The sequence below is a fragment of the Mizuhopecten yessoensis genome, unplaced genomic scaffold, assembly GCF_002113885.1.
Source record: "Mizuhopecten yessoensis strain PY_sf001 unplaced genomic scaffold, ASM211388v2 scaffold716079, whole genome shotgun sequence".
NCBI lineage: Eukaryota > Metazoa > Mollusca > Bivalvia > Pectinida > Pectinidae > Mizuhopecten > Mizuhopecten yessoensis.
In genome coordinates, this window is record NW_018479937.1 from 89,995 (window position 1) to 102,496 (window position 12,502).

Here is a 12,502-nt window from a genome sequence, read left to right on the forward strand (position 1 = left end):
ATCACTTAATCGCCTTATCAGTCTGAAATAACTGTCCTGTAGTGTTAACACACTCTCTGCCAAACTAGTGACGATGTCGACCAACGTTTGCGTATGCGAACCATCCTCACGATTCGAAGTAACCTGGTCGCCATCTTGTCGCACGGAATTGTGGGATCGCGCACCTCTTGTCCTCGAGTCTCTCGAATTATTTATCAAACCCGTTCGTTTCTCGTTGGCACTGAACGGTACCGTCAATCTTGTCAATTCCTCTCGGAAAACGAGCTGTCCGGATCGTACGGAACAACTCTAGAATTCCTACTTTTAGACCCCATGTCTTAAAACTATGTCGATAGGCCTAAATATTAACGTTCCTATATATAGCCTAAGGTGTAGGTTAGCACGGTCGAATGCACGTACAACGTCAAGTTCACACCGTAATGACGAATCACGGCGAAGTATTTCGCTCGCTATAATATTGTATAGGAAGTGCGTGAAGTCCTTAAGCACGAAGTTGTAAGGTGGTATTATTCGTACAACAGTATACGATCAGTAGGCTGCCTTGCTCCCAGTTGTACCGTAGCGTAGCCACACCTCAAGTCCAAAATCACGCAGAAAGTAAACAAACGTTACTCCTTATACTGATCCACGTTTACAACGTAACAAACTGGCGAAAGTTAAATCATACGGCGACGACTGTCACTGAGAAATCGTAGTGTAGTTTAAGATAAATCCATAGTGTAGTAAGCACTTGTAAAGTCGAGGAATAAGCCAAAAACGAACAAGTGTAATCTGCCAGCACTACGAGGAATGAAACTGAAGCTGGCAATACCAACACCCCTCCAAGACGTAATCGCTGATTGGGCAAAAGTTACTATGGACTAATTAACATATACTACGATACCTTATATGGTAAGACATCTCATTTGCATAGGAAAACACTATCGCTCTTCACAGAAGAACACATTCCATAATGCGGTAAAAGAAGGTATTACAAAAATGAACATAAGGGAAAACCCTTATATCTTAACACTTGATATTGCAAACATAACAACAAACTACCACATCTACAACAGCCAAGGCAATGGAAGGCTTACACAGTTATATATAAACTATAATTTATCATTACATATCAAATTATTCTTAAACAGTTATCTGTTTATTACACATGTTAGCAAAAACATGAATAAGATACACTGAGAAGTACATGTATACATTATTAACATTTGGCATATCAGGGGCTACTCACTCACTTGCTCAGCATACCCTTAATACAACTTAAACTTAAAATTTAACATCAAGACTCCAAAAAGACACCTAGAGAAGAGGCTTGACTCTACCAAACTCCAGAGAAGCAACTTGACTCTTAAGTATTTATGGAGAAGATGAGAAATAGAATACTCTTAATAAACTAAAGAAGAAGCTTGACTCTACTGAACTGCAGAGAAGCGACTCAACTCTAAGACTTGAAATCGAATAGACCACGAGAGGAAGCTTGACTCTACTGAGCTGCAGAGAAGCGTCTTGACTCATAAGACTTGAAATCGAACAGACCTAGAGAAGAAGCTTGACTCTACTGAACTGCAGAGAAGCGACTCAACTCTAAGACTTGAAATCGAATAGACCACGAGAGGAAGCTTGACTCTACTGAGCTGCAGAGAAGCGACTTGACTCTAAGTATTCCTGGAGATGATGATACATATATAGAAGCTACTGACATAGTAAATGAATAATTTTTAAATTAATAAAGTATTGGGGGTAAAATTTCCCTGGAATTAAAAGCCAAAATTGAACGAAATATGTAATACAGATTATATGGATTACTAATGAGTGAGAGCCCCCAATATGGTTAGATAAGTGATGAACTTTTGACGCTTTAAAGGCTTCATGATGAAGACATTGTCTACAAACAACAGGGAAGCATGGGTAGCCCCTTGTGAATATTGCACCTTTAAATGCATCCATTTTAGAAGAACGCAGGGTCAAGTGAAAACTAGACTTGCCAGGTAACACTTGTTATGTCACACATACGAATAAGGTTAAATTTGTATCCTGAAATGTTCTGCAAGTAAATTCCCTACAAAGCAAAAAAAACAACCCCATAAAAGGCTGTTTTGAACACACAAGCGAGCATGAGGTCAATGAGGCTTGACTCTGCCAAACTCTAGAGAAGCAACTTGACTCAACTGAACTGCAGAGAAGCGATCGCGACTTGACTCTAAGACTTGAAATAGAATAGACCTAGAGAAAAAGCTTGACTCTACTGAACTGCAAAGAAGCGACTAGACAATGAATAGACCTAGAGAAGAAGCTTGACTCTACTGAACTGCAGAGAAGCGACTTGACATCGAATAGACCTAGAGAAGAAGCTTGACTCTACTGAGCTGCAGAGAAGCGTCTTGACTCATAAGACTTGAAATCGAATAGACCTAGAGAAGAAGCTTGACTTTCTGTGCTGCAGAGAAGCGACTTGACTCATAAGACTTGAAATCGAAAAGACCGAGAGAAGAAGCTTAACTTTCTATGCTGCAGAGGAGCGACTTGACTCATAAGACTGGAAACCGAATAGACCTAGAGAAGAAGCCTGACTCTACTGAGCTGCAGAGAAGCGACTTGACTAATAAGACTTGAACTCGAATAGACCTAGAGAGGAAGCTTGACTCTACTGAGCTGCAGAGAAGCGACTTGACATCGAATAGACCTAGAGAAGAAGCCTGACTCTACTGAGCTGCAGAGAAGCGACTTGACTCATAAGACTTGAAAGCGAATAGACCTAGAGAAGAAGCCTGACTCTACTGAGCTGCAGAGAAGCGTCTTGACTCTATGACTTGAAATTGAATAGACCGAGAGAAGAAGCTTAACTTTCTATGCTGCAGAGGAGCGACTTGACTCATAAGACCTGAAATCGAATAGACCTAGAGACGAAGCTTGACTATACTGTGCTGCAGAGAGGCAACTTGACTCTATGACTTGAAATTGAATAGACCGAGAGAAGAAGCTTAACTTTCTATGCTGCAGAGGAGCGACTTGACTCATAAGACTTGAAATTGAATAGACCTAGTGAAGGAGCTTGACTCTACTGGGCTGCAGAGAAGTGACTTGACTCTATGACTTGAAATTGAATAGACCTAGTGAAGGAGCTTGACTCTACTGGGCTGCAGAGAAGTGACTTGACTCATAAGACTTGAGATCGAATAGACCTAGAGAATACTCTTAATAAACTAAAGAAGAAGCTTGACTCTACTGAACTGCAAAGAAGCGACTAGACAATGAATAGACCTAGAGAAGAAGCCTGACTCTACTGAGCTGCAGAGAAGAGTCTTGACTCATAAGACTTGAGATCGAATAGACCTAGAGAAGAAGCTTGATTCTACTGTGCTGCAGAGAATCGACTTGACTCTTAAGACTGGAAATCGAATAAACCTAGAGAAGGAGCTTGACTATACTGTGCCGCAGAGAAGCGACTTGACTCACAAGACTTGAAATCGAATAGACCTAGAGAAGGTGTTTGTTTATCCTGTGCTGCAGAGAAGCGACTTGACTGTAAGACTTGAAATCGAATAGCCCTAGAGAAGGAGCTTGACTCTCCTGTGCTGCAGAGAAGCAGCTTGACTCTAAGACTCAAAATCGAATAGGCCTAGAGAAGGAGCTTGACTCTCCTGTGCTGCAGAGAAGCAGCTTGACTCTAAGACTTGAAATCGAATAGCCCTGGAGAAGAAGCTTGACTCTACTGAGCTGCAGAGAAGCGTCTTTACTCATAAGACTTGAAATCGAAAAGACCGAGAGAAGAAGCTTAACTTTCTATGCTGCAGAGGAGCGACTTGACTCATAAGACTGGAAATCGAATAAACCTAGAGAAGGAGCTTGACTATACTGGGCTGCAGAGAAGCGACTTGACTAATAAGACTTGAACTCGAATAGACCTAGAGAGGAAGCTTGACTCTACTGTGCTGCAGAGAATCGACTTGACTCTTAAGACTGGAAATCGAATAAACCTAGAGAAGGAGCTTGACTCTAGTGTGCTGCAGAGAAGCGACTTGACTCTTTGACTTGAAATCAAATAGACCTAGAGAAGGAGCTTGACTATACTGGGCTGCAGAGAAGCGACTTGACTGTAAGACTTGAAATCGAATAGACCTAGAGAAGAAGCCTGACTCTACTGAGCTGCAGAGAAGAGTCTTGACTCATAAGACTTGAAAGTGAATAGACCTAGAGAAGAAGCCTGACTCTACTGAGCTGCAGAGAAGAGTCTTGACTCATAAGACTTGAAATCGAATAGACCTAGAGAAGAAGCTTAATTCTACTGTGCTGCAGAGAAGCGTCTTGACTCATAAGACTGGAAATCGAATAGACCTAGAGAAGGAGCTTGACTATACTGTGCTGCAGAGAAGCAACTTGACTCTATGACTTGAAATCGAATAGACCTAGAGAAGGAGCTTGACTCTACTGTGCTGCAGAGAAGCGACTTGACTCTAAGACTTGAAATCGAATAGACCTAGAGAAGGAGCTTGACTCTACTGTGCTGCAGAGAAGCGACTTGACTGTAAGACTTGAAATCGAATAGACCTAGAGAAGGAGCTTGACTCTACTGTGCTGCAGAGAAGCGACTTGACTCTTAAGACTGGAAATCGAATAGACCTAGAGAAGAAGCTTGACTCTACTGTGCTGCAGAGAAGCGACTTGACTCTAAGACTTGAAATCGAATAGACCTAGAGAAGGAGCTTTAGAAATAATTTCTACAGTGGCCAAATTGTCACAATGGAACAAGATACGTTTCTCATGCCACTGATGGCCCCACAAAACACAAGCCATCACTATGGGGTAAAGTTCAAAAAGGGTCATAGATGGGTCTTGTTTCTTAAGACTGGGAGGAAAGACACCCTTAAACCACTTGTTCAAGAATATACCTCCGAACGATTCAGGTGTAGCATCAGTGAACAAATGTAGTCAGCGGGAGCTGTAAATGGTCATCCAAGAAGAAGGATACTTTGTCCAATTACTCAAGAAAAGGGACCACATGTTGAAAACTGCTGCATGCTGGCTGTGTGGCACCCTGTTAGATTTGTCAATTTATTTTAATTCTTTATATTCCTAAAGATTCCGTAAAATATAAAGAGTCTAATTAGTATAACTTTGTATAATGTTGTGTTGTTGATTTTAATCCGCACTCCGCAATCGCTGTTGCCTAGTCCAGTGTGTTACTTTAGTTTTGAATGGAATGTATGCTAGTGTGACGTAATTGTGAATGTTGTTTACCTGTTTGACCAGTGACAAACTGACCTCTGACACCTGTCGCATTGCGCGATATATTTCCCGCATTAAGTGTTGGAACAAATACAGGGGAAATAAATTACCCACTATACAAAGATATATGGTACTCGTCGTTTTCTGAAAAAGAACCCAAACACCACAATAGCGCCCACGTAGTATGCAGAATAGACGATATCATAAAGCCCTGGAAGTAGCCCAATAGCCTGGAACCGGCCTGGTATGAACCAAGGACTTTAGTAAGACTCGACATTCATTTAAACCCAAAGCGTTGCATTCGGGACACCTCGGATGTGATTAATCTTTAGCAAGTAAAGATACACACGTGTTGTTGTTGTGACAGTGTCAACATTCTTCCCTGTTCAGGGAGCCTGTAGGACGGATTTCATCTGGAAACTTCGAAAGTGCATGCTGGTGATACGTTTGTTTCTCAACTCCTGTACACGGTCTCTAAGGTGTACTCTGCTTGAGGTTGATTAAGGATCCTCGTCGCTAGTAACAGAATCACTTAATCGCCTTTCCAGTCTGACATAACTGTCCTGTAGTACTAGTGTTGACACACTCTCCGCCAAACTAGTGACGATGTCGACCAACATTTGCGTATGCGAACCATCCTCACGATTCGAAGTAACCTGGTCTCCATCTTGTCACACGGAATTGTGGGATCGCGCACCTCTTGACCTCGAGTCTCTCAAATTTTTTTCCAAACCTATTCGTTTCTCGTTGGCACTGAACGGTACCGTCAATCTTGTCAATTCCTATCGGAAACGAGCTATCCGGATCGTACGGAACAACTCTAGAATTCCTACGTTTAAACCCCATGTCTTAAAACTATTGTCTCACAATATTGTCGATAGGCCTAAATATTAACGTTATATACCCTAAGGTGTAGGTTGGCATGGTCAAACAAACTGGCGAAAGTTAAATCATACGGCGATGACTGTCACTGAGTAATCGTGGTGTAGTTTAAGATAAATCCATAGTGTAGTAAACACTTGAAAAGTCGAGGAATATACGTAAAAACAAACTATGATAATCCGCCAAAAACAAAGAATGAATAGGATGCTGTCAATGCTAATACCCCTCTAGGGGATAATGCTGATTAGTCAAAATCTACCCCACTCATTAGCATAAATATATCAACAACTTGCATAGAGATATGACTAGCTATATAGCTACATATCAAGATGCATATGGACACAACACAGGAAATAGACCTGCCAAAGCATACATTCTTGTAATATTAAGCAACACAAAGAAAAGATACAAAATGTACATGAACATTTAAGTGCATTTTTTAACATTATGAATTCATGACTAAACAAAACATACACTAAACAAGCCATGTATGTAGAAGTACATATAATTGTATACAAACTATAATTTAACATTTAACATGTCAAATTATCATTTGGTGTTTTACCCACCCAAACAGTTCTTGGTGTCTTACCCATGTGTTTTACCCACTCAAACAGTTCTTGGTGTCTTACCCATGTGTTTTACCCACCTAAACAGTTCTTTGTGTCTTACTCACCCAAACAATTTTTTGTGACTTACCCACCTAAACAGTTATTGGTGTCTTACTCACCCAACCAGTTCTTTGTGTCTTATCCACCTAAACAGTTTGGTGTCTTACCCACCCAAACAGTTCTTTGTGTCTTACTCACCCAGACAATTCTTTGTGTCTTACTCACCCAAACAATTCTTTGTGTTTTACCCACCCAAACAGTTCTTGGTGTTTGACTCACCCAAACAGTTCTTGGGGATTTACCCACCCAAACAGTTCTTGGTGTCTTACCCACCCAAACAGTTCTTAGTGTCTTACCCACCCAAACAGTTCTTTGTGTCTTACTCACCCCAACAATTCTTTCTGTCTTACTCACCCAAACAATTCTTTGGGTCTTACTCACCCAAACAATTCTTTGTGTTTTACCCACCCAAACAGTTCTTGGTGTCTTACCCACCCAAACAGTTCTTTGTGTCTTACTCACCCAAACAATTCTTTCTGTCTTACTCACCCAAACAATTCTTTGGGTCTTACTCACCCAAACAATTCTTTGTGTCTTACCCACCCAAACAGTTCTTGGTGTCTTACCCACCCAAACAGTTCTTCGTGTCTTACTCACCCAAACAATTCTTTGTGTCTTACTCACCCAAACAATTCTTTGTGTTTTACCCACCCAAACAGTTCTTGGTGTTTGACTCACCCAAACAGTTCTTGGTGATTTACCCACCCAAACAGTTCTTGGTGATTTACCCAACCAAACATAGTTAATTCTTCTTGCAGCTTGTAATTCTTGTACTCCTTTTATATGTTATTCTGCAGGTATTAAATTGAAAATAAAATACCAGGTGAGCTATTAAGGCCCCCAGGTCTCTCGGTTTTGCAAAGAGTCTTGGCCGTTATTTCAGTGGTGCTTGGTAAACACATAATACTTGCTGATAAATTCATCTGGAGATTAACATATCTTGTTCTTGATCCATTGCCCAAATAAAGAATGTCTGGTTGTTTCTGATGAAATGATCATCTAAACACCATTGTATCTCATCACAGACAGTAATTATATAGATACTGTCTCTCTCAGTGATTATTGACAAGAAGTTTGTGGAAATTTAATTTGAAAAGGGGCAGTTTTAATTTGACATAGCCCAGAGCTCCTGACCTAGCACCTTGGGGTATCCAATAGTGATAGGTGGAGGAAACTAATATAAAGGGGAAGTGGCGGTATTGTTCATGTATCGGAGTTGGGAGAGGGTATTGTGTGTGGGGAGGGGGAGTTTTATTTGGACATACATAGGATTTATGCATTAAAGATACTATTGTAATAATATTTTTTTGAAAATGTTTGGTAAACATGTAATTTTAACACCTGTTGTATACAATAAAATTGTTGCTTGTTCATCCAGCTTAAACAATCTGATGGTCTTCCTACAATCCAGCCAGTCTTTACCAGGATATATTGACTTCTGTAAAAAAGTATCCTAGTAATTCAACTTTGTCATAGTTCAGTCACTTTTCCTGGAGATGTCTGTGAGTTGTCATATGATGAGGGAGGCTTGTGATCAGGAAGACTGAACTTTTCACTTCTCTTAAAACAGTAATATAATTATCAGGTCATGGCTACAGTATCATAATATTAAATTTATGATTTCAATACTCTGTCCTATTTCATTGCTTTTATTCATTTGTTGTGTATAGGTGCAACTACTATTGAAAAGTATGACCTTCGGACCAACAACTGGACACAAGTAGCCAACATGAGTGGGCGTCGCCTCCAGTTTGGAGTGGCAGTTATTGAAGATAAACTTTACATTGTGGGGGGTCGGGACGGCTTAAAGACCCTTAACACTGTTGAGTGTTATGACACTAAGAAAAAGTCCTGGAGTCTCATGCCCCCTATGTCAACACATAGACATGGGTTAGGTAGGTATCAACATTTCAGCGTAAAGGTATTAGTGATTTTTGCTGTGAAAATATAGACATAAAATTAGTATTGTCTTGGAAATATGTTCTTATTACAGACCATCTTAGATTAAGTAGAAAGTTGAGGCTGTAATGCAAAAGTGAAAATATCGGAAAGGTGTAAGTTGAAGGGTCGAAGTTTAAAAAGATATGTTTCCATATAATTCTGTTTCATTAGAAATAATGATGTAGGTCTGGACCTCTTATATAATAACAGTGTTCAAAGGCCAAGCCAAGCCTATAAATAACAGTGTTCAGAGGCCGAGCCAAGCCTCCAAATAACAGTGTTCAAAGGCCGAGCCAAGCCTCCAAATAACAGTGTTCAGAGGCCGAGCCAAACCTCCAAATTTAATGAAAATATTATATACCTATGAGCGAAACTAGGGATGTTGAACCTATCATCTATTCCATATATTGGAGGATATTCATATATTGGTATAATATTTATACCATTACTAGCTATGGTCATTTAAGTAAGTGTCAGAAAATGCGACCAGTACCTAGGCCTGAACTTGCAATCCAGTGTTTGAGGACTAGTGATCGTTGGCGGTCAGATGCCTTAACCTCTTGTCTACTGTGTCCCCAAGGTCAATGTTTGTTGGTAAATATGTGACAGCCCTGGCTTTATTGAAGGTGTTGGAGTGTTAGAGGGACCGATGTATGCTGTAGGGGGACATGATGGCTGGTCCTACCTCAACACAGTGGAGCGTTGGGATCCTCAGGCTCGCCAGTGGAGCTATGTTGCCCCCATGTCAACGTCACGAAGTACTGTGGGGGTGGCTGTTCTCATGGGAAAGTAAGTATACATACTCAGACAACTTATTTATTTTTATTCAGAGTTGAACAATTTCAAAATTATCTTTTTCTATGGGACATTTTGTTGAAATTGGATTCTATTATTTAATTTCTAGATTGTATGCCGTAGGAGGTAGGGATGGAAGCTCATGTCTGAAGACAGTGGAGTGTTTCGACCCTCATACCAACAAATGGTTACACTGTACCCCAATGTCCAAGCGGCGGGGAGGTGTAGGGGTAACCACAGGGGGGGGCTTTCTGTATGCTGTTGGGGGTCACGAGGCACCAGCAACCAACCCAACCTGCTGCAGATTTGAATGTGCAGAAAGGTATGGTAACATGAAGGTAGTGCTGAACAATTAACATCTAGTGTGTCCAGATAATGACAAACAATGTTGTCTTCAGATCATTCACATTAGTGGCCAATCTAATCAAGTGTTTTCCAAACTTTTAATTTAGCCCAGTCCCCTTTTTCCAATCATAAATATCTTTTCTATTCACCATTGGCCGTGTGAAAGTTTCTACTGTTAGTATGTAGCAAATTGTTTCTGACTTGAATTTGAATTTATGATATAAATATTCAAATAAGTAAGTTATTATACATTTAATTTTAACTGGATAAAACAGTTCTTTAGGTTATTAGATATCGGAGACAAATGATCTAATCTTAAGATTCTTAACTAAGCGCAATTATATCTGAATACAGTCTTCTTTGCTCAGTGCTTATTGAGCAAAATGATTAAATCAAAATTAAAGCATGCAATAATAAGAAAAAGATTATATATTATCAGAGTATTTCATGGTACATGGCCAGTGGTCGCTGTTTAAGTACACTTGTACTTTTTATCCCAGGTATGATCCCAAAACTGACCAATGGACAATGATTGCCACCATTAGCTCGCCAAGGGACGCTGTGGGTGTGTGTGTTTTAGGTGACAAGATCTTTGCTGTGGGAGGTTATGATGGTCAGCAATACTTACAGGATGTGGAATGTTACGACTCAGTTAGCAACGAATGGGCAAAGGTAGGAAAAACAATTACACTATCATAGTCACACACTTTTTAAAATATGGACAGTAAACTTTATATCAAGCCCCAGTTTCACAAAAGTCTTAATACAAGTACTTTTCTTAAACTTAAAATGCTCCTTTTAGAATGTTTTGCTTAAAGTGACATGTTACAAGGTAACCTGCCGTTGTCTGGAAAACCCTTCTGGTGTCTCTGCGGTTCATTAAATATTGGATACCTGTATAATGGTGACGTTCGGGTGCATCGACAGATCTAGATCTCACTTGTTAATCGCATGATGATCAAAGGTTATCAGCAACTGATACAATATTATAATGTTCATAAAAATAGTAAGAGTTTTGTAACTCAAAAAATAAAAGCAATGTGTGCATGTGTAAATGAAAGGTAACGTAATCTTCCCTAGATTACTTAGGGATCATGTTATACCCATATGTCATTCCCAAACAATCCGTGCTCTCATGTAAGTGACTTTATGTTGAGGAAATAGCTTACCCGTACATTGCTAATAGCCCATCGCTGGAAACAATCTACTGCTATATATTTGCAGTTCATCCCATTGTCCCATGCTAGCCTCCTTTATTCTAGTGATGAAGTGGTCTTCTTGCAGGATAATATAGTAACTTAAGCTAAGTAATGTTTTTAAAAATGGTTCCAGTACTCTTTGATGCAATACAGAATTCAGTATGAGCCAATGTTTGATCCTGTAACACTTCCTGTTAGAAAAGTCGAGTTTTGGATTGAGTACTACAAACATTATTGACACTGATTGCTATTTGATAAAAGCAGTATTATTTTTTTGATTGCAAAGTTATGTTGCCATAATTTTTGTCACAGATGGCCGGATTATGTACCGGACGGGCCGGAGCCTGTGTTGTCCATGTCAGCAATAGTTGACAAAAAAGAAAATGGTCACTCTCTCTTCTCAAGAAGTGGCCATCAGGATTTTTCCACAGACGACGGCGAAAATCGAGTGGTCTTGGATCGCCATAGTTTTTACAAAAACCCCCCCAGCAAAATTGGCCACTTGGATGTGAGCTGCTTGACCAGCAAACCCCTTATGCCACTGTATGACATTTGGTTAATTTTCTTGACTGATGTTGACGTATTTGATTGTACAGCCCTAGTTAATCACATAATCCTACAGTATCAGTAACAAGCCGACTGATGTTGCCAGCAGCACTATCCTTATTTCAATGACAATGTCTCTTCAAGTGGTTAACAGTCTGTTAAGACAATGGCTGGACCACGTCTCTAACGGTCATCTGATGTGCAAAGCACAAACCCAGGTGTTAAATTGCTGCAGTCTTTCATTTAAAGGAAATAATGTTTTACAAGTGTAAACAAGCAATGAGAACCGATTGTTATGATGTGGTGGAATGTGTTACAATTGTAGAGAATGGAGGAATATATTGGAGCTAAGTATCACATCAGTCAAAGAGATGGACCAGTGATTGTGTCCTGTGTCCAGTACAAAACTTCCATGGAAACTCTCAACTTCAGATCATGGATTGATACGTACCATTCCAGTTTGTGTCATACAAATTTTATATATTTTGTGTTGCACATTTTTTTTCAGTTTTTATCCGATGTGCATTGTCTATTTGATCATAAATTTAAATCATCAAGAAATATGTGTCTCAAGATATCATCTAACGTTTTGTATCATGCTTAGTCCATCACAGCACAAAGGATATTGCAGGAAAAGTGGACAGAAATTATTCTCCCCTTTTTTATGACATAACTAGTACAAAGGGACATAACTCCATATATGAGCTGATATTACTCAGCTTCATACAACCAGGAACCTGTTTGTTTATGAGGAACAAACGTCTGTCTGTTTTAAAATGTAACATTTTCGGGTATAAACCTGGTTCAACCGTTTGTATCATGAAAAACGAAAGAGATTCAGGTTCCAGCAAGGTTGCTTGGTTGAACAAAAGTTAGTCTGCAAGGAACTTTTTCAACTGT

General features: G+C 39.8%; 1 protein-coding gene across 4 annotated transcripts in view; it reads left to right on the plus strand.

The window, feature by feature from the left end:
• The window catches only part of LOC110441644 (kelch-like protein 5), an 86,948-nt gene extending 75,412 nt beyond the window's left edge, over nt 1-11,536 (plus strand). For all 4 annotated transcript variants that reach the window (XM_021484842.1, XM_021484843.1, XM_021484841.1 and 1 more), the window contains 5 exons: nt 8,447-8,671; nt 9,344-9,506; nt 9,622-9,834; nt 10,358-10,529; nt 11,369-11,536. In XM_021484842.1, coding sequence (XP_021340517.1) covers nt 8,447-8,671; nt 9,344-9,506; nt 9,622-9,834; nt 10,358-10,529; nt 11,369-11,428 — 833 coding nt within the window. In that variant the 3' untranslated portion in view covers nt 11,429-11,536. The remainder of the gene's footprint in view (nt 1-8,446; nt 8,672-9,343; nt 9,507-9,621; nt 9,835-10,357; nt 10,530-11,368) is intronic.
• Nucleotides 11,537-12,502: the final 966 nt, after the last annotated feature.